Raw genomic sequence first — 26,293 nt, 5'->3', positions numbered from 1 at the left:
TGGACTCCACAGCATGAGGTGATCAGTGGGTCTCTCTCCATACATGTGCAAGTCTGCGTAGGAAGGAAGAAGGGAGAGGCTTGGGTTGGTATCACATTTTCATTGTCAAAAATAACAAAACAATAATAGTATTTATGATGATTAGCTGAAAAAACAATGCTTGTATGTTGGATGTATTATGTCTTTACTTATTGTACACTGAACATTATATATACACACACCAACATACTGCTATACTCAACATATTAGCAGCTTTTGTTCTATTTAAAGCAGGACTAAACCCCCCAGATTTCTGGCAGAGCGGTATTCTACTTGATTTGAAAACTCTGCAGGCAAGATGGCCGCCTATACTCCCTTCTGTACCCTGGCAGAATAAACTATCATAACTTGGCCAATAAGTATGTAAGATACAAAATAAAACAAATTGTAATGTCTTTATTTGTTGTAGAATGCAGAGGACATGTAACTGTTTAGTTAAACTCGCAATCCAGGAATATTGTATTTACTGCGCTGCTCTAAAGATAACGTAGTTGGCTCAAGCCTGTTTCGTCCTGGAACCCACTCGCTTTGCGCCAGAACACAATCGATTTCGGGGTGGAACACGGCAGGATTGGCCAACGCCAACGCCCAGAACTGTCGAATCAAATCATCGACGCTGGTGATCCGTATGGAAACAGCGTTACTCGAAATGGTTAAAAGTTATATCAATTTGGTCATTCAGTGGCGTTTTACTGCCATGTAACATAACTAGCTAACCGCTAACATTAGCCACAGTAGGCGATTACACATGATGCATTGCTCTTAAAGGGCACATGGGGAAAAAACATTTTTCACATGAGTGGGGCACGCACAAATACCACCGTGATGTAATGATGTACCAAATCGGCCATTCATTTGAGGGCACAAAAAAAAGCAGGGTTGGACCCATAGAGGGCACTCATGCTGCTGAAATGATACGGGTTTGTAAAATTGTAACAGATTGGTCTCAAATCTGGAGATTTTGACCAGAATCCTTCACATACCACCCCAAAAGCCATATATATTGGTTAAAAGCTGACAAAAAGTTTTTTGGGGTTTAGTCCTGCTTTAAATCTTCATATCTAAAGTATTACATTTGTGCTCGATTTCAACTCGGCATTTTGGTTTTCCACTGGGCAAGTGCCGAGCTGAGGCACTACTTCTTTAGTACCACCATCTTCGTCCTGGTTCCAAGCAGGCTGAGCAGGGCTGAGGCAGTACCAAAAGCAGGCTGAGCAGGCCTGAGGCGGTAGCAAAAGCAGGCTGAACAGGCCTGAGGCGGTACCAAAAGCAGGCTGAGCAGGGCTGAGGCGGTAGCAAAAGCAGGCTGAACAGGGCTGAGGCAGTAGCAAAAGCAGGCTGAGCAGGGCTGAGGCGGTAGCAAAAGCAGGCTGAGCAGGCCTGAGGCGGTAGCAAAAGCAGGCTGAGCAGGGCTGAGACGGTACCAAAAGCAGGCTGAGCAGGCCTGAGGCGGTAGCAAAAGCAGGCTGAACAGGCCTGAGGCGGTACCAAAAGCAGGCTGAGCAGGGCTGAGGCGGTAGCAAAAGCAGGCTGAGCAGGGCTGAGGCGGTAGCAAAAGCAGGCTGAGCAGGGCTGAGGCGGTAGCAAAAGCAGGCTGAGCAGGGCTGAGGCGGTAGCAAAAGCAGGCTGAGCAGGCCTGAGGCGGTAGCAAAAGCAGGCTGAGCAGGGTTGAGGCAGTACCAAAAGCAGGCTGAGCAGGGTTGAGGCAGTACCAAAAGCAGGCTGAGCAGGGTTGAGGCAGTACCAAAAGCAGGCTGAGCAGGGCTGAGGCGGTACCAAAAGCAGGCTGAGCAGGGCTGAGGCAGTACCAAAAGCAGGCTGAGCAGGCCTGAGGCGGTACCAAAAGCAGGCTGAGCAGGGCTGAGGCAGTACCAAAAGCAGGCTGAGCAGGACTGAGGCAGTACCAAAAGCAGGCTGAGCAGGGCTGAGGCAGTACCAAAAGCAGGCTGAGCAGGGCTGAGGCAGTACCAAAAGCAGGCTGAGCAGGACTGAGGCAGTACCAAAAGCAGGCTGAGCAGGGCTGAGGCAGTGCCAAAAAGATGGAGTTTCAGTTATTTGGAGAGAAATGAAAGGCTCGGCCTGAACCGCTGCCACGAGCTGCGCACAGGAAATAGCCAATCTTCTCGCTGATGGTCTCACTTGCTGATGTCGGTTCTATAGAGGCATCAGTATTTCATAAGCAGTTAAAGTGGGGTCTCTATGAAAGGGAGCCTCTGAGGCTCATCTCCGTGTCCTTGCTGTGCCCACGACGATTTCCACAGCACGGCAATTTCATGTCGTGTCGCTATGACGACCAGTTGTGGGGGGGTGGGCACATTTAGGGGGTACTATTTGCAGTGCAAAACCAACAGGTACTATCAAAAGAGAGTAGAGGCGAGTAGAGCAGAGGCGATACTCTGCAGTACAATGCAGTTGAAATTAGCTAATAGTGCTATCTGTATGAATGAACAGCAGTTGGTAATAGGAGTGGAAGTTGTGGGTTGGAATTGGCCTTGCCTTGGAGTGACATTGACATTCTGCTCTGGTTTTTCACAACAGCATCTTTAGCAGTGAGATCGCCGCGGGTCAGTGACAATAAATGGACCTGATTACGATCCATGGTGCTAAGAAAGGCTTGGGAGAGCCAGCTTTGCTTTCAGCGCTGGTTTTGGGGGAGCGGAGAGTGTTTTTTAGACTGTGGTTTGGGATCCTTAAACCTTTTCAGCCCTGGAACCCAAATAAGACATTTTTAGTTCCACCCTGAGACTCTGGCTCATTGACTTGTCATGCCGGGACGTCCCACAAGTTCAACTTATAACCCGTTTTGACGGGTAGGTTAAAGCAGTAGGATGATCACTGAACAGCGGGGTTGACATGAGGTACTTCAAGAAGACAAACGGCACAAACAAGTACATCCTGATTCCTGACACACGATACAAGGACAACAGCAGCTTCCATACGGTGCAGAGGGAGAGTCCAATGCATCATATTGACAGAAGACTATAAAGTTCACTGACAATAAGTGCAGCTATAGAGAACCGGGAACTTGGGGTGAGAGCTTGTGGAGAAGGGGGGTCGATTGCATGTATGAGTTATTGTGCACCGGGAGAGGAGGGGGGGGGGGGGGGGGGGGGGGTTGAGGCTGCCAAAGGTTAATTGAGGTCGTTAATAGGGGGGTTACGGTAACAACCGGGGTCTCTGTGGACGAGGAGCGAGACGAGGAACACTCTGGTATGTGAGGAATGAGGGGTTGTTTAATCCGTGTGGGGGATAAATTATTAGTGGCAAAGGGAACCCCGCCGTGTGTGTGTGTGTGTGTGTGTGTGTGTGTGTGTGTGTGTGTGTGTGTGTGTGTGTGTGTGTGTGTGTGTGTGTGTGTGTGTGTGTGTCAAGAGTATTTGGTACTACTGCGTGCCCACGAGATAGACCTCATCATGCCCTCGTTTTGATTAATTCCAGTCCACAAAGTACATGTCATTATTACCTCATTACCTCATTTTGGTTAATTCACTCCTCATTTTCCCTACAGGACGGCTACTGCCAGACTCTGTGTGTGTGTGTGTGTGTGTGTGTGTGTGTGTGTGTGTGTGTGTGTGTGTGTGTGTGTGTGTGTGTGTGTGTGTGTGTGTGTGTGTGTGTGTGTGTGTGTGTGTGTGTGTGTGTGTGTGTGTGTGTGTGTGTGTGTGTGTGTGTGTGTGTGTGTGTGTGTGTGTGTGTGTGTGTGCGTGCGCGCGCGTGCGTGCGTAGAGGACAAAAATAGAATACGTTTGATAGCTTCACCTAGGGCTGGGCGATAAGGACCAAAAATCATATCTCTGCACTTTTAGGCTGAATGGTGATACGCATGATATCTCTGTATTTGCTTTGCAGTGGGCTAATTGTTGAGTTGTACGTCAAAGCCACATGCGAGCTGTCACAAGAACTTTAATTAAAACAAGACTGATCCACATAAAATACAAAGACAGCCTTTCCTTCCCTGACTGTTGCTGTTTTCACAAAATATTGACACTATGAGATTTTTAATGATCACCATGAATCATCAGTAACGTGCATATAATGACTTAAGTGGGTAAAGGTAAATAATAGAACAGCAAACAGTCTGGTGGTAAATGACATCACTTCACTGTAATGCAGCCTTTAAAACCAGGAAAAGACAACGTATGCCATATCACCATATTACGATATCCAACGTCGAAGCCGATATTCTTCACCCTTTCTATTTCTTCCTTAATAGGATGTTATACACTCAATAGGAGATATTGATGTACGGGCCAACGGCATGCTAACAAATCTTTCTGCCCATAATGCCACAGAAGAAAAGCTTGATCATAATTCAGATGCATTCCTCTCACTCCAGCTCTTTTGCATTTCCCAACTGGCTCAGCAGCTTTCCAGTGTTGCTATTTCAGCATCCTGTTGTGTCGCCGCAAAATAAATAAATCCACGCTACCTCCAGACCTGGAAAATAAAGTGAGCAATTTCAAGGTACAGTAGATTTAAAGTATGGACCTTTTCCCCCCACAGATAGCTTTTCTTTTCTTTGCTCCTATGTTTTCATTTCAGGAGAACGCTGGAAAAAACGTCACGCAGACGAGATGTGTGACTGCAGAGTGGCTGCAAGTCGACGCCGTGACATCAATTGCAAACAATCTCTTTGGAGCTGCCCGGCCCGCTCTGCGTCTGCAGCGGGGATCAGCAGTGATGCGTGCTCAGCCTTCAGTGAGCGCTGGCATGGCACCGCAACACATATTGATTGGACTGGAAGCCGTCGTTTCCTGTGCTGTCAGACAGATTGGTTCTCAGCTCGTATGATTCAAACAGAGACTGAGCTGTGCTCCTCCAGCCCCACAAACCTGAGGAATCAACGGACCAACGGGATCTCTTCCATCTCCCGTTCACATTCGCCCAAATGGTCGGCCGCGAGTTGATTGGGAGGAAATAACGACTTTACGCTGGAACTTCGGATGAGGTGATGGAGTTAAGCGCGCCTGTCGGTGTAGAAAAGAGATTTCTGCGAGAATAAAGGTCCCACTCTTTGCTCCTTCACGTCCTGCCTGAGTAAATCTCCTGGCTGTGTGACACCCGTGAAGAGGAAATGAGAGCACCAGGCAGAGAGAGGGACACATGCAGAGACAAGATTTAGTGGGGTGATAATGAGCCATTGGAAGGGAAGAACTTGTTCAGTTTGGTCGCTCCACCTACGCCCAGTCAGCATGGCAGCGGGTCAATATGAGCAGGTAGTTAGTTGCCGTGGTGACCTAGGAAGCAGCAGCTGCCAAGGACGGGGGAGGGCCAGGGTGGCAGCATGGACCAGATGGATGGAGACAGAGGGACGGAGGGACGGACGAATGGACGGACGGACGCATAGTCTTGTTAAGCAATTCAAATATGGGAAAGTTTGGTTACTAGATGAGGAAAATCCCTACTTTCTTATTACCAAACTGATCAAGAGATGTGAGAATTCACGAACACTCAGCATCATTTTTTGTCATTGGGCCAAATCCAAAATGTACCAAATTGGGCATAGGAGCTATATCATATCAGGCATTTATTTTTTTATTTTTTAAACATAAATGTAATATTGCAAAAGAACGTGTGAATAACGGTGGCTTGTACTGTATCATAAGGCATCCTGGCTGTGATGTGCATTACAGAGCAGCCGCACTTGTCTTGATATCCTGACTGTTCCCTTCATGTCCCACTGCAGAAAAACACCTTTTACAAAACTGCCCTCAGGTTCTGCAGAGTCAAGTGGATATCCAGCTCATTTCAGCTGGCCTTACAGGAGGAGGAGGACATGGCAGAGAGAGATGATACGGGTCAGCTGGCCTTACAGGAGGAGGAGGACATGGCAGAGAGAGATGATACGGGTCAGCTGGCCTTACAGGAGGAGGAGGAGGACATGGCAGAGAGAGATGATGAGGGTCAGATGGAGAGGAGAGGGATGCAGGCAGACCAGGGTGAGGTCAAGTGAATCTGTATGAAGAGGGCAGCACAGATAAGTAGTGGAAATAGAGGTCTGATGTACAGAGAATTAAGGTCCAGTGTGTGTATGTGTGTGTGTGTGTGTGTGTGTGTGTGTGTGTGTGTGTGTGTGTGTGTGCGCGCGCACGCACGCACGCATGCTGCTGACCTTTGCGTTTGCTGGTACAAACCAAGCAGCAACCTCCGTCTTGGACAGATGAAGCCAATGCGGAAGTACCAAAGACTGCAGTTCCTCGTATGGCCACTTGAGGCTGGCTGCAAAAGGGAGTCATTCCCCATAGACCCCCATGTTAAAATTCCCAACTTTATACCAGAAGTAAACATGTTTAGAGCCTGATAGAAAAAAGAAAAGAAAAAAAAAAAGCTCACCGTTCATGACAACTGATTGACAGGTCGCCTGTCTGGTGATGGGGCAGCTCGCCGATCACTGACCAATAGCAGGCGGCTCTGTCTGGCGACGGTCAAAATGTCAAACTCAAGGCTTCAAAATAGAGTCAATGGGTGACATCACAGTGGCTATGTCCATTGTTTTTATACAGTCTATGGTACAAACGTCATGACATGCCTGTGCCATTCCCTTCCCATCAGTCAGAACTGACTGGTGACCTAGAGGTCAGTCACTTCTCCACAGACAGACAGATGAGTCACACAGACACACACGCACGCACACACACACACACACACACGCACGCACGCACACACACGCACGGGCAGGCAGGCACGCACACACACACACACACACACACACACAGTCACTCTCCTCTCACACACACTCCAACCTTCACAAGTCCATCAACTCCATGCTGCTGCTGAGGTCAGCGTTAACTCACAAACTGACCATGAAATTATTCTTTATTATAAAGATAGGCTCAGGCATGCGAGTCTCTGTAAAATTGCTCTGAAGGATTGGTGCAGGGTTGTTCAGGAGTTTTCTTTGATTTTGAGTTGTCTTTTCAGCCTTGGGGTGGCTATCACTGCTATGCTAACTATGCAGTTCTTCTCCTATTTATTCCAAACAAACTGCTGTGTTGCAAATGTAAACATTTCATGAGGTGCAATGATTATTATTGTATAAATTGGTGATAGAGAGACTAGCAAAATGGACATGAAAATATCACCAATTATTAAATAGCAAAATAAGCATTTATTTCTGAAGTGCTTTAAATAATAGGTTACCTCATGTTCATAGCTGATTATATCAAAATTACAGATGATTATATCTTATAAAATGCTCAGATTTTTGTATTGATGCTTCCATGCCATACAGTGTATTATAGATAAGGTGCCATGTGTGGATGTCCCATTTTTGGAATGAATATTTTCAAGCTGTGATAGATAGCAGCAAACTGGATCCAGTGGAAATTGCAATCAGATGCTAATTGGGTCCACATGAGGAAGTCAGTGATGTCATGGGGCAACGCTGGTGTGTTGTGAGCATGTTCACAATCATGTTAGGTTACGCTTCAGCCCGGAGGGATCAGAGGGACAAGGTCTTGTGAAAATCAACATTAGGTGGATCTGATAAGCATCGGGCTTATGTAGACGCTTGTGTAGTGAAATACACACAGACGCACACACACACACACACACACACGGAGGAAGAGTAATCAGACTTTGACCTGAGTTTGAAAGCTGCCTCATCATCATCGTAAGCAGCTCATTCATCACCCCCACACTGTTACATTATACTCTCATCTGACGCTGGTGTGTACATGCGTTTGTGCGTGTGTACTTGTTTATGCATGTGGGTTTGTGTGTGTGTACACGTGTGTTTATGTGTGTGTGTGTGTGTGTGTGTGTGTGTGTGTGTGTGTGTGTGTGTGTGTGTGTGTGTGTTTGTAATACATGTGTTTGTTTGTGTGTGTAAAGCTTGTCTGCTCCACATGCATTTATCATTTTCTGACAAGAGGAGCATACAGATGCTCTCTCTCTGGAGGGAGAAAAGAAAGAAAGCACCTTGTCAGTGACATCACATCCTTGAAATCCTTGAAAGTTTGTGAATTTGAGAGGGGTGGAATCAAGGCCTTGAAAGTTTTTGAAAATAGACACATGGGTCATTGAAAGAGCATGAATTTATATATTTTGGATAAGAATAGAAGTCCCCCCTGTCCCCCCAATTGTACTTAGCCAATTTCCCTGTCTAAGGGGTCCCGGTCTTTGCTCCACCCCCTCTGCCGATTGGAGGAGGGTGTAGACTCTCACAGGCCTCCTGCTACATGTGGAGTGGATGCTGAACAGGCGCCCTGACCGACCAGAGGAGGCGCTAGCAGCGACAGGACACATACCCTTGTTCCCACCCACAGACACGGCCAATTGTGTCTGTAGGGATGCCCGACCATGCCGGTGGTAACAACAGGGGCGCGAACCTGCAGCCCTCATGTTGGTAGGCGAGTGAATAGCCCGCTACACCACCCTGGCACCCCAAAATTGAAGTTCTTTTGAAATATATATATATATATATATATATATATATATATATATATATATATATATATATATATATATATATATATATATGTAAGGGATAATGTATTGTGAGCCGGTGATTACTGGCGAAATAATGACCGGCAGGTGATTGATTGAGCCCGACGCGCAGCGGAGGGCTTAATCATTCACCTGAAGGTCATTATTTCCAGTAATCACCGGCTCACTATACATTATCCCGCTTAGAACACGGCCTACAACTAAATTATTTCAGTAATCTGACAAAAATAATTATTCAAATTGATTTTTTAATAGCGTTTTCAACGACAAAGTGGTTTCATTCGTAATTCGCACACAAGACACCACAGCTGCAACTGGTTGGCCTAATTAGTAGTGTCTGCAGACAAAATGCTCTTATCAACTGATTAATCCAGGTGTGGCAGAGCAGCGGTCGGTTGTCGAGAAATAATGACCGGTGAATCTTGTTGATTGACCAATCAGAATCGAGTATTCAAGAGAGCCGTGTTCTAAATATATATATATACTGTATATCTTTTTTATTTAACAGTAACACAGCACAGTTGAGAAGTGTTCACACGTTCAAGCCTCTCTTTTTGCTGTCTATGAGCTTCTGTGAAGCCTGCTAGTTTTCATTATAAACATTCTCAGTGCTGTAACAATAATTAACCTTGATCCATGTCTCAAACTATGCTGCCATGCTGTTCACACTGAGGCTTGATGCCTGAGGGCAGTTCACACTGAGGCTTGATGCCTGAGGGCAGTTCACACTGAGGCTTGATGCCTGAGGGCAGTTCACACTGAGGCTTGACGCCTGAGGGCTGTTCACACTGAGGCTTGATGCCTGAGGGCAGTTCACACTGAGGCTTGATGCCTGAGGGCAGTTCACACTGAGGCTTGACGCCTGAGGGCAGTTCACACTGAGGCTTGATGCCTGAGGGCAGTTCACACTGAGGCTTGATGCCTGAGGGCAGTTCACACTGAGGCTTGATGCCTGAGGGCAGTTCACACTGAGGCTTGATGCCTGAGGGCTGTTCACACTGAGGCTTGATGCCTGAGGGCTGTTCACACTGAGGCTTGATGCCTGAGGGCAGTTCACACTGAGGCTTGATGCCTGAGGGCTGTTCACACTGAGGCTTGATGCCTGAGGGCAGTTCACACTGAGGCTTGATGCCTGAGGGCAGTTCACACTGAGGCTTGGTGCCTGAGGGCAGTTCACACTGAGGCTTGACGCCTGAGGGCAGTTCACACTGAGGCTTGATGCCTGAGGGCTGTTCACACTGAGGCTTGATGCCTGAGGGCTGTTCACACTGAGGCTTGATGCCTGAGGGCAGTTCACACTGAGGCTTGATGCCTGAGGGCTGTTCACACTGAGGCTTGATGCCTGAGGGCAGTTCACACTGAGGCTTGACGTGTGAGGGCAGTTCACACTGAGGCTTGATGCCTGAGAGCAGTTCACACTGAGGCTTGATGCCTGAGGGCTGTTCACACTGAGGCTTGATGCCTGAGGGCAGTTCACACTGAGGCTTGATGCCTGAGGGCTGTTCACACTGAGGCTTGATGCCTGAGGGCTGTTCACACTGAGGCTTGATGCCTGAGGGCAGTTCACACTGAGGCTTGATGCTTGAGGGCAGTTCACACTGAGGCTTGATGCCTGAGGGCAGTTCACACTGAGGCTTGATGCCTGAGGGCAGTTCACACTGAGGCTTGATGCCTGAGAGCAGTTCACACTGAGGCTTGATGCCTGAGGGCAGTTCACACTGAGGCTTGATGCCTGAGGGCAGTTCACACTGAGGCTTGATGCCTGAGGGCAGTTCACACTGAGGCTTGATGCCTGAGGGCTGTTCACACTGAGGCTTGATGCCTGAGGGCAGTTCACACTGAGGCTTGATGCCTGAGAGCAGTTCACACTGAGGCTTGATGCCTGAGGGCTGTTCACACTGAGGCTTGGTGCCTGAGGGCAGTTCACACTGAGGCTTGATGCCTGAGGGCAGTTCACACTGAGGCTTGATGCCTGAGGGCAGTTCACACTGAGGCTTGATGCCTGAGAGCAGTTCACACTGAGGCTTGATGCCTGAGGGCTGTTCACACTGAGGCTTGATGCCTGAGGGCAGTTCACACTGAGGCTTGATGTCTGAGGGCAGTTCACACTGAGGCTTGATGCCTGAGGGCAGTTCACACTGAGGCTTGATGCCTGAGGGCTGTTCACACTGAGGCTTGATGTCTGAGGGCAGTTCACACTGAGGCTTGATGCCTGAGGGCTGTTCACACTGAGGCTTGATGCCTGAGGGCAGTTCACACTGAGGCTTGACGCCTGAGGGCAGTTCACACTGAGGCTTGATGTCTGAGAGCAGTTCACACTGAGGCTTGATGCATGAGGGCAGTTCACACTGAGGCTTGACGCCTGAGGGCTGTTCACACTGAGGCTTGATGTCTGAGGGCAGTTCACACTGAGGCTTGATGCCTGAGGGCTGTTCACACTGAGGCTTGATGCCTGAGGGCAGTTCACACTGAGGCTTGATGCCTGAGGGCTGTTCACACTGAGGCTTGATGTCTGAGGGCAGTTCACACTGAGGCTTGATGCCTGAGGGCTGTTCACACTGAGGCTTGATGCCTGAGGGCAGTTCACACTGAGGCTTGATGCCTGAGAGCAGTTCACACTGAGGCTTGACGCCTGAGGGCAGTTCACACTGAGGCTTGATGTCTGAGGGCAGTTCACACTGAGGCTTGATGCCTGAGGGCAGTTCACACTGAGGCTTGATGCATGAGGGCAGTTCACACTGAGGCTTGATGCCTGAGAGCAGTTCACACTGAGGCTTGATGCCTGAGGGCAGTTCACACTGAGGCTTGATGCCTGAGGGCAGTTCACACTGAGGCTTGACGCCTGAGGGCAGTTCACACTGAGGCTTGATGCCTGAGGGCAGTTCACACTGAGGCTTGACGCCTGAGGGCAGTTCACACTGAGGCTTGATGCAAGAGGGCAGTTCACACTGAGGCTTGATGCATGAGGGCAGTTCACACTGAGGCTTGACGCCTGAGGGCAGTTCACACTGAGGCTTGATGCCTGAGGGCTGTTCACACTGAGGCTTGACGCCTGAGGGCAGTTCACACTGAGGCTTGACGCCTGAGGGCAGTTCACACTGAGGCTTGATGCATGAGGGCAGTTCACACTGAGGCTTGACGTGTGAGGGCAGTTCACACTGAGGCTTGACGTGTGAGGGCAGTTCACACTGAGGCTTGACGTGTGAGGGCAGTTCACACTGAGGCTTGATGCAAGAGGGCAGTTCACACTGAGGCTTGACGTGTGAGGGCAGTTCACACTGAGGCTTGACGTGTGAGGGCAGTTCACACTGAGGCTTGATGCAAGAGGGCAGTTCACACTGAGGCTTGATGCATGAGGGCAGTTCACACTGAGGCTTGACGTGTGACTGTGAGGGCAGTTCACACTGAGGCTTGATGCCTGAGGGCAGTTCACACTGAGGCTTGATGCCTGAGGGCAGTTCACACTGAGGCTTGATGCCTGAGGGCAGTTCACACTGAGGCTTGACGCCTGAGGGCAGTTCACACTGAGGCTTGACGCCTGAGGGCTGTTCACACTGAGGCTTGATGCCTGAGGGCAGTTCACACTGAGGCTTGATGCCTGAGGGCAGTTCACACTGAGGCTTGACGTGTGAGGGCAGTTCACACTGAGGCTTGGTGCCTGAGGGCAGTTCACACTGAGGCTTGGTGCCTGAGGGCAGTTCACACTGAGGCTTGACGTGTGAGTTGTTTATACGGTGAAAGATGACACCTTAAAGAAGACTCTGCAGCAGTGCACCCTGAAGGTGTGAGGTCACGGGGTGCAGGAGGGAATATTTGGCCCGTCTGGGCGATTTGTCATGGTGCAGAAGGCAAGGCAACATCTCAACTCCTCATAGACACACACAGTGGATGAGACCTACTATTCTCTGTTGGACACAGGCCAACCATGGTCTTCAAGCTTGACTCAAACCTCAGGGAAAGAAAGAAAGAACCAGACAGAGAATTAAACGTTTGAAGAGAATTATGTCAATTTCTGCTTGGCCATGAGAACCATCTGAACTGGGCTTCCCCTGTAACTCCCAGCCTAGTCTCGTTATGTCTCCAAATCCACTAGGGCTGGACCCCAATATTCAACCATTATATTCGTTCGTTGGGTAGGTATTTCGTTTTCTATTTTGGGATTTGCATATTCGTTCATTGTTTTGTTTGTTTGTTTGTTTTTTGCTAAATGTAGGCACTTGCGTAGAGACTGGCGCTAGGACCCCGGGGACGCAGGTAGCAGTGGAGCGAGTGAATGTCGAGGAAATGTTTTGCCAGAGAGGAACACCAGAAATGTCTCCATTCCCAGAAGAGGTTGAAATTGTCTATGGAGAATATTCGCTGTTGATTACTACCCAACATCCAGAGCCCAGAAAAACATTGTAATGTGTCCATCTCTCTGCCTCTAGTCTGTACCCATCCCCTCACTGCTGCAGCCTCCAGTTGTGAGGCTGATGCAGAACACATGGTAGGGAGACACAGTCATTTGGAGAGGATTCAGACAGTTGTGTGTGTGTGTGTGTGTGTGTGTGTGTGTGTGTGTGTGTGTGTGTGTGTGTGTGTGTGTGTGTGTGTGTGTGTGTGTGTGTGTGTGTGTGTGTGTGTGTGTGTGTGTGTGTGTGCGTGCGTGCGCATTGGGCATGGGGTGGCCCCATTCCTTACAGTTTTATTAAGTTAAGGAATGTGGAGGTGTTTCGAGATGTTGTCTCAGCCAGGAAATGAAACATCTCCTGACTTCCTGCCGCAGGAATGTACACAAATACCGACGGTCAGCGGGGGGGACTCGACTGCAAATGACACCGTCACATTTCACTTTGCTCTCCTTGTATGTGCCCATGTGCCCACGCACTATGCTGTGTCTGCATACTTTTCAATGCATTTCGACCTACCATCACTTTGTTCATGATGATATATTAAAGCCACTGTATTGTCTCAGAGGATTCGATCCCATAACCAAGCGATGAAATATCTCCTCGATGAAGTGGTATATGGAAACCAGATAGCGAGCGGTGTGGCAGCGAGGGTCTGGTAATGCCTTTTCTTTCTCATATAATGACAGAGAGTTTCCAGCTCCACTCAAACAGCAGAGGGGTGTCGTGGGGGGACGGGGGGGAGTGGGACTGACTACCCAGGGCCCCAATGTGTGGAGGGCCCTCAAAAAAGTCAAAGGCTGCGTGAGAGCCATGGATCAAGAGAGGAAGGGGCCCACACAGATGTGCAGGGCCCAGGATTTTGTGCCAGATTTTGTACCCAGAGACTATAAACATAATGAACGTAGCCACCCATGATGTCACCCATTGATTTGTGGACTCCTGTTTTGAAGCCTCGAGTTTGGCATCTTGACCGTCGCCATCTTGGTCATTTGGAGCCAGAAGCAGCTAGCGTGAGACCAGGGCTTTTCCCACAGAGCCGCAGCGCCGCCTGCTATTGGTCCGTGATCACTGCACAGGCGACCTGTCAATCACGCCCCAAAGCTTAGTCTGATTTATTGTCTATTTGACTCTAAATGGGACCATAATATACAAAATGAACATCGTGCTGTGTTGAAGAAGACACCATAAACTCATTAGGAAAGTGTTTTACTGAGGTCATAAATCAAGTGAGAAGTAGTTTCCCAGACTTCTTTTTGCAGCCAGTGGAGTCGTCCCCTGCTGGCCGTGAGAAAGAATGCAGGTTTAAGACACTTCCACATTGGCTTCATGTACGGAGCTATGTGAGCTAGCCCCTTGTTTCTAGTATGGACAGAGTGAGTGCAGTGAGCAGTTTGTTTCTAGTTAAATATGGACAAAGTGAGTGCAGTGAGCAGTTAGTTTCTAGTTAAATATGGACAACGTGAGTGCAGTGAGCAGTTTGTTTCTAGTTAAATATGGACAAAGTGAGTGCAGTGAGCAGTTGTGTGGTTTGGCGCTTGTAGTTGGGTGTGGGTGGAGGCTGGGAGGTGATTTGAAGAATGGAAGTGATGGCAGCAGTTGCTATCAACAGAATATTGTGTTGCAAAGAGAGAGAGAGAGAGCTGGTGAGATGTGGCTCTGTTGAGAATCGACATTATTTCCATTATCAGTTCTATCAAATCCATGTTTGTCAATTAGGCCCACGCACGACTTCTCTCAGGTCAGACTCCATTAGGTTTTACGCGAGCTCCTTGGCTAAGAAACGGAGAAGGCTTGGAACGACCGCGTGTCACTCTGAACATACTGCTGAGATGTTCTCTGTTCCACTCTACCTCAATGTGGTCTGGGAAGGACTTATTACCACTGCTGGCAGAGGGAAGGAACGTGGCAAACGTTCCTAAGAACACAAAGCAGTCTCGTTCTTTTCTATTATGACTTGGACTGATCCTAAAATGCTTTGCCTGGCAGTGTGGGGAAGTGAAGCCTGCCAAATGTACAGACTTCCACCACCCATCCTCTCTAAGTGAACCGACCATGTGACTTAGATGCTGTTTACCGGCAGGGATACAAAATGAGGACATGCTCTGATTGTGATGAAGCCAGAGCAGTCCGGAGTTTCTGCTGGCTGATAAACAGGTCGGCTCCCTCTGGATTCTGGCCTTTGTAGTTCTTTGTAGTGCGCAGCAGGATCCTCAGAGGTCAGAGGTCGCTCACTTCAGTGGGGCATAGCTAATCCGCTCATCTGGAGCTCGGTCTAAACTCCTCTCCTGTGATGAAAGGTGTATGAGCTTGGCTTACTAGTCTCTGTGTGCTGCTGGTATACGGCCATAGCACAGCAGCATGGCTTTGCAAGGCAGTCTGGGAACTGGGAGACTCAAGAATGGGCTGTAGGCTGTGTAAATCCTACTCTCTCCTCCACCACCACCACACTCGATTGATGTGACTGTAGTGTTTTTAGAGTAGTGTTTCTGGTTACTGACAGTCCAATATCAGTCCTACTCATTTAGAAGTGATCCTAGCGTACGTTCTTGCTCAACATAACGCTTGTAATTTGCATGCCAGCCAAACTTGCGCATTTGTGTTTACTTCTTGTTCTTGTATTGTAGGGTGGTGGGAGAGGAGGCGAAGGTGCTGACTCTATTTTTCTGTTTTCTCCTGACAGATCGTGAGGACCAATCGATCCTCTGCACGTGAGTACTTCACTGCACCTCTCTCACCTCTCTCACCCATCCTTTTCAGTGTTTCCCCTAGAAAAACTTTCAGGCCTGGAGGGATTTCGAAACGTACCCCGACCGCAACGGTGGGGTCCCCTCGCTGGCGACGATAAACCTTTAGCTAACCTGTTCCCATCTATGTTCGCAATGGCGTCCCAAGTATCATCATACTATTATGGGATGCGATGCGAACAGTTGTATTAGGGGATGTGCCGGGCAACGACACACGTTGACACATTTTGGAACAGCGGACGCACGCTGGCACGATGCTCCTAAAAGCAAAATGCTTATTGTTTTGAATGATTTGGCATCTTCTATTACTGTCAACACTAGTATTGTTGTATTGTAATAATATGCCATAAAGGTTTATTGAAATTTGGAGGGGATTTTTTTTTTTTTTTTTTTGGCCTGGCGGGGGCGTAGTTGGTCTGGCGGGCCCGCCAGACCTGTAGATTGGTAGGGAAAACACTGCTTCTTCATTCTCTCCATTCTATATCTTCTGCTGAGGTAGACTCTTAACTTTGCACATGACTGGGCACAGTAGAAGTCATCATTAGTAGACCAAATATTTAATCCGTTTCATGTTACCACCATAAGTACAGGTACGCGTTGTTGTTGTTGTTGTTGTTGTTGTTGATGTAATGTCACATACAGTGAAGACGACTTAAATAGAGCTTATTTGATTTATTACCACTTAATACGTATTTAGAGCTCATTACAAATTCTAGCACCACTTTATGAGGATTACATGTAAGCCTCTCTCTCTGGTTTTCCTCCTCTGAGCTAGGCTGTTATTTGTCCTCTCCTCTCACGTTAAGAGACAGTTGGCCAGCTCCTATCATCCGGCCGTGTTTCACTTAAAGACTGCTTTCAGAAAGCTCTTTGTGGACGCTGGGCTTTGCGGCAGCTGTACTGAGGGAGTTCTAAGTGTGGTTTGGTGCCCTGCCTATGTCCTTCGTGGCAGAGAGGGTAATTAAGTGCCACTGCTCTTTCAATGATTGGATTTGCCATTGCCACTGAATAGAGCCTGTTGCATAATCCGTCCTTCATTCTGGAAACTACGCCCCCTGTTGGTTGCTGTGGCATGGATTTAGCAATGATTCCTCTGAGTGCGATCCCCATAATAAAGGAGTTAAATGGAATGAACCCTTCTTGTACTAACCGCCCTTGTCAAAAAAAAATAAAAAATAAAAGTCCTTCAACTATTAATAAATGCTACTTGTTCCATTTTAAAAGTTAGCTGATGAAGACTGTGATAAACAGTTGATTGCACTACTGTACTATGTACTATTTTAAGTCACTTTGGATAAAAGCATCTGGTAAATGATGTCATGTAAAAGGCTATTCTTTTCAAGTCAAGTTATTTGTATACTGTAGCCCTACATCACAAGGCATGTCTCAAAGAGCTTAACAGACAATGAGCCTACCTACACCTAACTGATCATCAACAGTCATTCACAAATGAATGAATCACAAGTAAACGAAACAAAGCACCAGACACAAAATTGCATGTTAGAAATACATAACAAGCCTAAAGAATTCTAGAGAAACACTCACCAAAAAAATCATCAATACTGTCATGTATTGGTGTATTGTGTACTGTATTGATTTTCTGTGACATTGTGCTGTCAGTGAGAGCACAAAGAAACACACCGCTCACCACTGCAAATTAACGATTATGTATGTATGCATTATGTATGATTTATGCTAATATTCTGAGAACACAACAGGGAGCGGCCTGTGAGGCTGTGAACTTGTAGAATCTCTCACTTCAGAGTTCAGGCTCATACAGCCGACCCCCTGACATGAGAGAGAGACAGGTTGAGAGAGAGTGGTCAACAGAGGAGGTGAGACAGGCGGAGAGAGAGACGGGTTGAGAGAGAGTGGTCCACAGAGGAGGTGAGACAGGCGGAGAGAGAGACAGGTTGAGAGAGAGTGGTCAACAGAGGAGGTGAGACAGGCGGAGAGAGAGACAGGTTGAGAGAGAGTGGTCAACAGAGGAGGTGAGACAGGCGGAGAGAGAGACAGGTTGAGAGAGAGTGGTCAACAGAGGAGGTGAGACAGGCGGAGAGAGAGACAGGTTGAGAGAGAGTGGTCAACAGAGGAGGTGAGACAGGCGGAGAGAGAGTGGTCAACAGAGCAGGTGAGACAGGCAGAGAGAGAGACAGGTTGAGAGAGAGTGGTCAACAGAGGAGGTGAGACAGGCAGAGAGAGAGACAGGTTGAGAGAGTGTGGTCAACAGAGGAGGTGAGACAGGCGGAGAGAGAGACAGGTTGAGAGAGAGTGGTCAACAGAGGAGGTGAGACAGGCGGAGAGAGACCGTTCCAAAAGTGAGAGCTCTCGCTGTAGCTGACCTCCTGACCCCCCCGTGTTCACACCTTGTCCGTAAGATGTGATGAACGTAGCGAACGTTCACTTCCCGCGAGAAATGCTGCACCGCCTTGCTGCCCCGCTCCTATAGAGAACCATGAAGACATCAGGCTAAACTGGGCCGAGTGTATCTGTCTCGACCTATATATCGCTCAGGCTGGATCGAGTGTGTGTGCGAGGAGGAGAGGACGCGCCCATCCAGCTCTAAAACAGCAGCGTTCTATGTGCAGCGCGGAGCTAATAGCCAGCTAGACTAAAGCCACCGGCATGTAGCTAGCTGGCTGTGGCCCGGCTGGCCTGCTCTCTGGGTTGGCCCCCGGGCTGGGTTCTGCGTTCTGGGTTCTGGGTTCTGGGTTCTGGGACCTGACTGTGGGAGCTGTGGATGGCTCTGCCTGCACACAGCTATCATTAGAGACGGCCCCAAAAAGCAGAGCCTGGAAAGCTTGGAGAGCTGCCCGCCAAACCACACGGTCCTCCAGTGAAAAAGCGGAAAACAAACAACAGATACACTGATGCTCGCTCTCTCTCTCTCTGTCACTGTGATGCTCGCTCGCTCTCTCTCTGTTCACTCAATCTTTCTCCCTCTCTCTCTCTTCTTCTGCTTCCCTCTGTTTATTGTTCCCTTGAGGTTGTGCTGGCAGAGTACCATCATGATGTGTAAGAGTTATTTTGGTGAGGGTTTCACTGTTTATGACTGTGACTGTTCTGTCTGTCCAGAGAGTCCTGAAGTGCTGGCTTGTCATTTATACATTCTAAACTAATGCTTATCTAATTATTTGTGGGAAGGGATGAGCATAGCAGGAACAGAGGCACCTTTTTTTAGAAAGTGTCATTCTTCACTCTTGCTCCCTCTGTCTCTCCCTCTGTCTCTCTCTCTGTCTGTCTCTCTGTCTGCCCCTCTGTCTCTCCCTCTGTCTCTCTCTCTGTCTGTCTCCAGAGGTGAGTCAGGTGCTGGCAAGACGGAGAACACCAAGAAGGTCATCCAGTACCTGGCCCACGTCGCCTCCTCACACAAAGGACGCAAAGACCACAGCATTCCTGTGAGTGTCCCACTGCCTACGTTTTGCCTGCTTTGGCCAGCAAGCCTGTACCAGAACTGCACAGCATATCATCATTAGCCTGGGTAAACCCAGCCTCCACGTGACCTCTATCTATGTGCTATGATAGCACATAGATAGAGGTCACGTGGAGGCTGGCTTTACCCAGGCTATATCATCATTGCTTACTGTAAATCAGTGCTTACTGCAAATTAGCCCACGGACCCCCATTTGATAAGCTTGTGTCCCTGATCCGATTTTTCAATTTAGATGTTTTATTACAGAAAGTGTATGATCAGTGTTACTGTAATCTGAATGAAGCTAACATGATCAGTGTTACTGTGAGCTGAATGGAGCTAACCTGATCAGTGTTACTGTAAGCTGAATGGAGCTAACCTGATCAGTGTTACTGTAATCTGAATGAAGCTAACATGATCAGTGTTACTGTGAGCTGAATGGAGCTAACCTGATCAGTGTTACTGTAAGCTGAATGGAGCTAACCTGATCAGTGTTACTGTAATCTGAATGAAGCTAACATGATCAGTGTTACTGTGAGCTGAATGGAGCTAACCTGATCAGTGTTACTGTAAGCTGAATGGAGCTAACCTGATCAGTGTTACTGTAAGCTGAATGGAGCTAACCTGATCAGTGTTACTGTAATCTGAATGAAGCTAACATGATCAGTGTTACTGTGAGCTGAATGGAGCTAACCTGATCAGTGTTACTGTAATCTGAATGGAGCTAACCTGATCAGTGTTACTGTAAGCTGAATGAAGCTAACCTGATCAGTGTTACTGTGAGCTGAATGGAGCTAACCTGGTCAGTGTTACTGTAATCTGAATGAAGCTAACATGATCAGTGTTACTGTGAGCTGAATGGAGCTAACCTGGTCAGTGTTACTGTGAGCTGAATGAAGCTAACCTGGTCAGTGTTACTGTGAGCTGAATGAAGCTAACCTGATCAGTGTTACTGTGAGCTGAATTGAGCTAACCTGATCAGTGTTACTGTAAGCTGAATGAAGCTAACCTGATCAGTGTTACTGCTGAATGGTCACTGCTCCTGCTCCATGTCACCAGTGCCATTCTCATGCTGGTCTAGATGTTTCCTGGTCTTCTGGCTTGTGGCGTGTATCTGACATACAGTCAGCGCTTCAGGTTTTAACACTTGCATTTGTTTATCCGTAACAAACAGCCCGAATCTCCCAAAGCATCCAAGCTCCAGGCAAGTGTCTCTCCCGCTTCCTCCACAACAGAAATGTGTGCCCAGGCTTGATGTGTTGCATGTGCATGTCCTTCTCTCCACGTCTACATCTCCACTGTTCCATCATGTGCATGTCCTTCTCTCCACTTCTACATCTCCACTGCTCCATCATGTGCATGTCCTTCTCTCCACTTCTACATCTCCACTGCTCCATCATGTGCATGTCCTTCTCTCCACGTCTACATCTCCACTGTTCCATCATGTGCATGTCCTTCTCTCCACTTCTACATCTCCACTGCTCCATCATGTGCATGTCCTTCTCTCCACGTCTACATCTCCACTGTTCCATCATGTGCATGTCCTTCTCTCCACTTCTACATCTCCACTGCTCCATCATGATGTTGACTATAGATGATACGATAGACTCATAATCTCTCAGCTTACTTCATGAGGCATTTGTTTGTGCTGGCTCAGTCTTCTCTTCTCATATAATTATTTGGTCCTGAGTGAATCTGCTATTGAACCAACAGGCGCATGATAATGAAACACTGTTCTATCAGTTGGTTCAGGTTTATTGCTAAAAGTGCAGGAACAGTGCCAATGGTTTGTTAGAAACATATGCACCTGTCGACTGCAAACAAATGGGTCGTTATTCTTGATTAAAACACAACAGCTGTTGGGTATTCAGTGCTAGCAGAGCATTCCCTGACCCTGCATGCACCGTCTGTGTTTCTTTGCCACGTCGTTCCTATTCTTAATTTGCATGGTGTTTAGGAGGAGTGCATGGAGTGTGGAATCAGTGTGACATCAGACTGTAGACGCATAAACATCTGTCCTCATATTTGATGTCAACTTCCATTTTTCACCTTTAATTGAAGTGAATATGTGATTAATAGCGGCTGATAGAGCGCTTAATTATTATATTATAATCTATTACCTACTGATTACATCCAGCCCAGGTATGAAATGGAGATATTAGAGATTGAAAGATGATGGCAGTTGATCAAACATTTATTCGTGCATGCTTTCCATTTGTCCCGTGCTGATAGATGCATGCGTGTAGTTTCAAGAGTTTCTTTTTTCTAGTAATATTCATTCTGGGGTTTTGGCTATTATATGACCTTGACTATACTGATATGATGAGAACAACCTTCGGGTCAGTGTGTGGCTTTTGCTGCCCAGTCAATAAGCAGACACAGGGGATGTGTGTGGGTATTGACATGGTCTGTGGAAGTTCTCTCCTCCTCACCTGGATTGTAAGATAGATTTGACTCCCAGATGTATGAATAACATAGACGAGTAACATGGTTGAGAACTATATTTGATTTATGATCGACTGCTCCCCTATACAAGCATCTTAACATTTCAAAATGTTCCCCCAACTCAAACCTGTATACTGCACTCTCTATTAACATTTCAACATTCCCCCCCAACTCAAACCTGTTTACTGCACTCTCTATAAAACGTGATATTTACTAGCCTCGCCTCTTCTCTGCTTGATTTATCCGGCAGCTATTTTCCTCCCCCCCTCTAAACTAATACCTGATGTTTCTGAGTCCTCGTGCCGATCTAATACTTAGACTGAGTCTTAGATTAAATATAAACATAAACAGCATAAACTGCCGCTCATGCTTGTTTAATACAGGGTAGAGGCTTGTGTGTGTGTGTGTGTGTGTGTGTGTGTGTGTGTGTGTGTGTGTGTGTGTGTGTGTGTGTGTGTGTGTGTGCGTGTGCGCGCGTGTGCGTGTGTGCGTACGTGCGTGTGCTGCCTGCAACTCAGCACCTGCGCTCCTGTGGCAGAACACAGCATCCATGCTGACCTCCTTGGCACTGTCCTCCCTCTGCATGGCATTACAGGCCAGAGGAATGCAGAGGGGGAGCTACTGTAGATGGAGGAGAGGAGCTTCAGGGCAGATGAAGGGGTGGTAAAGGAGAGGAGCTTCAGGGCAGATGAAGGGGTGGTAAAGGAGAGGAGCTTCAGAGCAGATGAAGGGGTGGTAAAGGAGAGGAGCTTCAGAGCAGATGAAGGGGTGGTAAAGGAGAGGAGCTTCAGGGCAGATGAAGGGGTGGTAAAGGAGAGGAGCTTCAGAGCAGATGAAGGGGTGGTAAAGGAGAGGAGCTTCAGAGCAGATGAAGGGGTGGTAAAGGAGAGGAGCTTCAGAGCAGATGAAGGGGTGGTAAAGGAGAGGAGCTTCAGGGCAGATGAAGGGGTGGTAAAGGAGGGGAGCTTCAGGGCAGATGAAGGGGTGGTAAAGGAGAGGAGCTTCAGAGCAGATGAAGGGGTGGTAAAGGAGAGGAGCTTCAGAGCAGATGAAGGGGTGGTAAAGGAGAGGAGCTTCAGAGCAGATGAAGGGGTGGTAAAGGAGAGGAGCTTCAGGGCAGATGAAGGGGTGGTAAAGGAGAGGAGCTTCAGGGCAGATGAAGGGGTGGTAAAGGAGAGGAGCTTCAGAGCAGATGAAGGGGTGGTAAAGGCCTCCAGACTTTTCATTCTTCTCCCGGGGAGAAAGACAAATAGGGATGGCTATTGTACAGCTGTGCAGCGATGATGTGCGTTGGTCTCTGTGTTATTCTGAGGGTGAGATAAGTTGGAAAAGGTGAGAGAGATCATGAGCATTAGGGAGAGTTACATGTATGATATTCAGAGACGAGCAGGGACACGATAATGTTGGTGCATTACAGTGTTAGTGAAGTGATAGCTCCCCACTCCCTTCCTCTGCTAGGGGATACAGGTTTGACTGGAGCACTCCTCCATTCACACATCCACACAGGCAGACAGAGGGGGAGAGGAGAGAGGAGCCAATGCCTCCATCATGACCCGATCATCTGAGGTCCAATACAGTACAGTACACTCATGTGTTTTCCACCAAGGACCACATTGTTTTTAGCACCTCCAACTCCCAAGTCCAGCTTTATCAGCCAGAAAGTATCACTCCTCTGGAAATGACTTGTTACTACAGAGAGACATTGGAACTATTTAAACCAGAGCTCGACCTCACAATCTAGAATGTACAATGTTCTATACTGTAAGTTTACCTTTAAGTTGATATGGTTGTAGTACAGAGTTAAGAGTGTGCCATGTTATCTAAGTTATGTACAGGATATACAGGGGTATAGGTGCATTCTTCTCATCTCCAGCCATTTTTGACCTGGACCATATTTTTTTATTTTGTCTTTTTCCATCAAATGAATTGATTCTGACCATAATCTCATGAGCTGCTTCAAGCGGCTCTTCAATACCATCAATAATGAGTTAATGGACACTACAATCATCAACCCAAAAAACACCTAGACTAGAGCATAATATTTTTCAACGCATTCATTGTTCACTCTGCAATGAGACATGTCAGTAAAAAGAAATAATCTTCTTTCTTAGTTCAAATTGGCTAAGTGTGTCTGTGGTGGCGGTGTCACTCCTATAACACACAGGCCCATTTCTGATCCACGTGGCAGCATAGTAGCGGTATTCACATTGTCCCCTTTTCTTTGGAACATGTTGCACAATCTGGACTGAAGATCCACAGATTGTTCCATGCCGTTTTGCACTCAAATCCAAAAAGAGACACAAAATGTTATGACATATACATTCCTTTCTTTGGCTGGGTATCCAAGGGAGAATAAATACACTGTTATCAGAGGGGCATATGACTGTAGGAATTGCTCGACATCCCAAGGCATTGTCCATAGGGATGTCCCGATACCGATACTGGTATCGGTATCGGGACAGTAATCTAACTATGAGACCCAACATAATGAACATAAGAACACGAGGAACCTCTAGTTTAATGTTTGAATGAAAATAGACCAGCAGAACAAATACAACAGAGATGCACATGTTAACCTGGCTCCAGACCTTCGAAGCCACGCCCACTCCGCAGTTGTAGATTTGGCTGTTCTTAGAAGAGGAAATGAGTTTAGTAAAGAAAATGACTAAAACCCATAATCTTGAAAAGTTATCTTTTAATTAAACATACTTAAAGGCATACAAAAAACACGTTGTCGACCCCTAATTAAATACTCTGTATCGGTATCTGCAAGTGCCCTCGCTAGTGTTATGTCATCAGTGATGTCACTTGTGCAATTGCGATGTCATCCATGATGTCACTTAAGCCATTGTGATGTCTCCACTCTAGGATTCCTAGTAAATCAAAACAATCTATAAACTCATGCCTTTCCTGTACCGGTACCTCTTGGTTAGGGTCAGGTCAGGTCATGGGAAAACTGAAAAGTAAATTCATGATTGTCTCAATTCTCTCATTACAGAGGGAGTGCACCGGGGCAAAACAACATGGAAATAGCTCTATAGTGAAGCAGTTGACTAGATTCCAGTCGGAATTGCTTAGTGTGATGGAAAAAGACGGGAAAATAGGGTCCAGATTGGAAATGGCTGCAGTTCTGCTCTAAAGATGAGTTATGGGATGTAGTTACTATAATAGTTTGGCTCTTGAATGTGGATTGGGTAACACTTGATCTGGATGATAGTCCAGCTACAGGGAGTCTACAGAGTATTTGTCACATTTCAACAGCTTATTAGTTTGTCTTTGTTCTTTGTTGAGATTCAACAAACAGATTTTGTTTGCTTGCCATAACCCCACACACACATGCACTATTTCACTTTTTCTTTTTAAGTCTATCATATTTGCTACTTACCAATGATGATGTTGATTGGTGGAGTTCTTTCTCAGCACAATCCATGCTGTTCCTCATAGTAGCTCTGGAAAGTTGGGCAAAAACAAATGCAAGGTCAATGGGGTCACGTTCCTGTATGTACAAACTAACTGAAGCTCACTGAAACGTCATCCACAGTGCACACACACACACACACACACACACGCACGCACGCACGCACACACACACACACACACACACACACACACACACACACACACACACACACACACACACACACACACAGTGCACACAAAGTACATTTCAGTGAGCTTCAGTCAGTTTGTACATACAGGAGTGTGACCCCAATGACCTTGCATTCATTTTTGCCCAACTTTCCAGAGCTACTATGAGGAACAGCATGGAGTGTGCTGTGGAAGAACTCCACCAATCAACATCATCATTGGTACAGTAAGTAGCAAATAGGGCTGGACTTTAAAACATGTGAACTATCCCTTTAAACAGTTGAATTGTTGAACATCAACTAATAAGCTGTTGAAATGTTACAAAATACTCTGCAGACTCTCTGTAGGCGAACTATCTCAAATAAAGTGTTACCCATCTGTCATTCATTCTCATTCTCTCTCTCTCAATCTCTCTTTTGGGGACTTGCCATATCTCTCTGTCTGTGCCCCCTGTGGACACTCAGAGCAGTGGAGTATCCTGGAGTCAAATCAAGGCAGGAGGGTGGATGGGTGGTGGCAGCAGCACTAGGAGCTATTTCTGTGCTGCCCATGCCCTGGATAGAGATGGTTGTGTGTGTGTGTGTGTGGGTGTGCGCGTGTGTGTGTGTGTGTGTGTGTGTGTGTGTGTGTGTGTGTGTGTGTGTGTGTGTGTGTGTGCGCGTGTGTGTGTGTGTGTGTGTGTGTGCGCGCGCGTGTGTGTGTGTGTGTGTGTGTGTGTGTGTGTGTGTGTGTGTAGGGGACTGGGAGGTTTCACAGGCCCTATGGCTATGGAATGTCCCGACCGCTCGTCATCTTACCCAGGTTTAGAGATTACGGTCAGAGCGGTGGACGCTTCCGGAAGTGCAGGGTGTATCATCGGAATGTGCAGACGGGCAGCCGGGTCTCACTCATCAACGCGTTTCCTACAGAGGCCATATGTAGAGAGCACACTCACTCACTATACGGGGCTTTGTGGCTTCGCAGGCTCTGTCAAACGGTTTGGTTGTCTTGGCCCCGTAGCTTGTCGAGTGTCCTTGACAAAAATCACATGACGTTGCAGCCGACCAAAGTACAGCCAACAGAAGCACGATAAACTGCCCACGACTGTCTGCATGATTGCTTTAGCAGATTGACTTGGCTCGCTTCTTCCCTCTCTGCTCTGTCATAGACAATTGATTTTGCCTTGCCAGCTCGTGTATGTTTTGGCAGACGCGGACGAAAACGTCAGTCGTAAAGCGATGAACGAT

At 47.5% G+C, this 26,293-nt stretch overlaps 1 protein-coding gene across 3 annotated transcripts in view; it reads left to right on the top strand.

Annotated features, from left to right (window-relative positions):
* The window catches only part of LOC310787951 (myosin-10-like), a gene marked incomplete at its 5' end in the record, with an annotated part of 94,619 nt that overhangs the window by 36,424 nt on the left and 31,902 nt on the right, over window positions 1-26,293 (top strand). For all 3 annotated transcript variants that reach the window (XM_083649397.1, XM_083649396.1, XM_083649395.1), the window contains 2 exons: window positions 15,559-15,586; window positions 18,918-19,020. In XM_083649397.1, coding sequence (XP_083505523.1) covers window positions 15,559-15,586; window positions 18,918-19,020 — 131 coding nt within the window. The remainder of the gene's footprint in view (window positions 1-15,558; window positions 15,587-18,917; window positions 19,021-26,293) is intronic.

Source organism: Poromitra crassiceps (assembly GCF_964638095.1).
Source record: "Poromitra crassiceps genome assembly, chromosome: 13".
Taxonomy (NCBI): Eukaryota; Metazoa; Chordata; class Actinopteri; order Beryciformes; family Melamphaidae; genus Poromitra; species Poromitra crassiceps.
The sequence above is the reverse complement of the archived record's forward strand: the minus strand, read 5'-3'. Positions and strand labels throughout refer to the sequence as shown.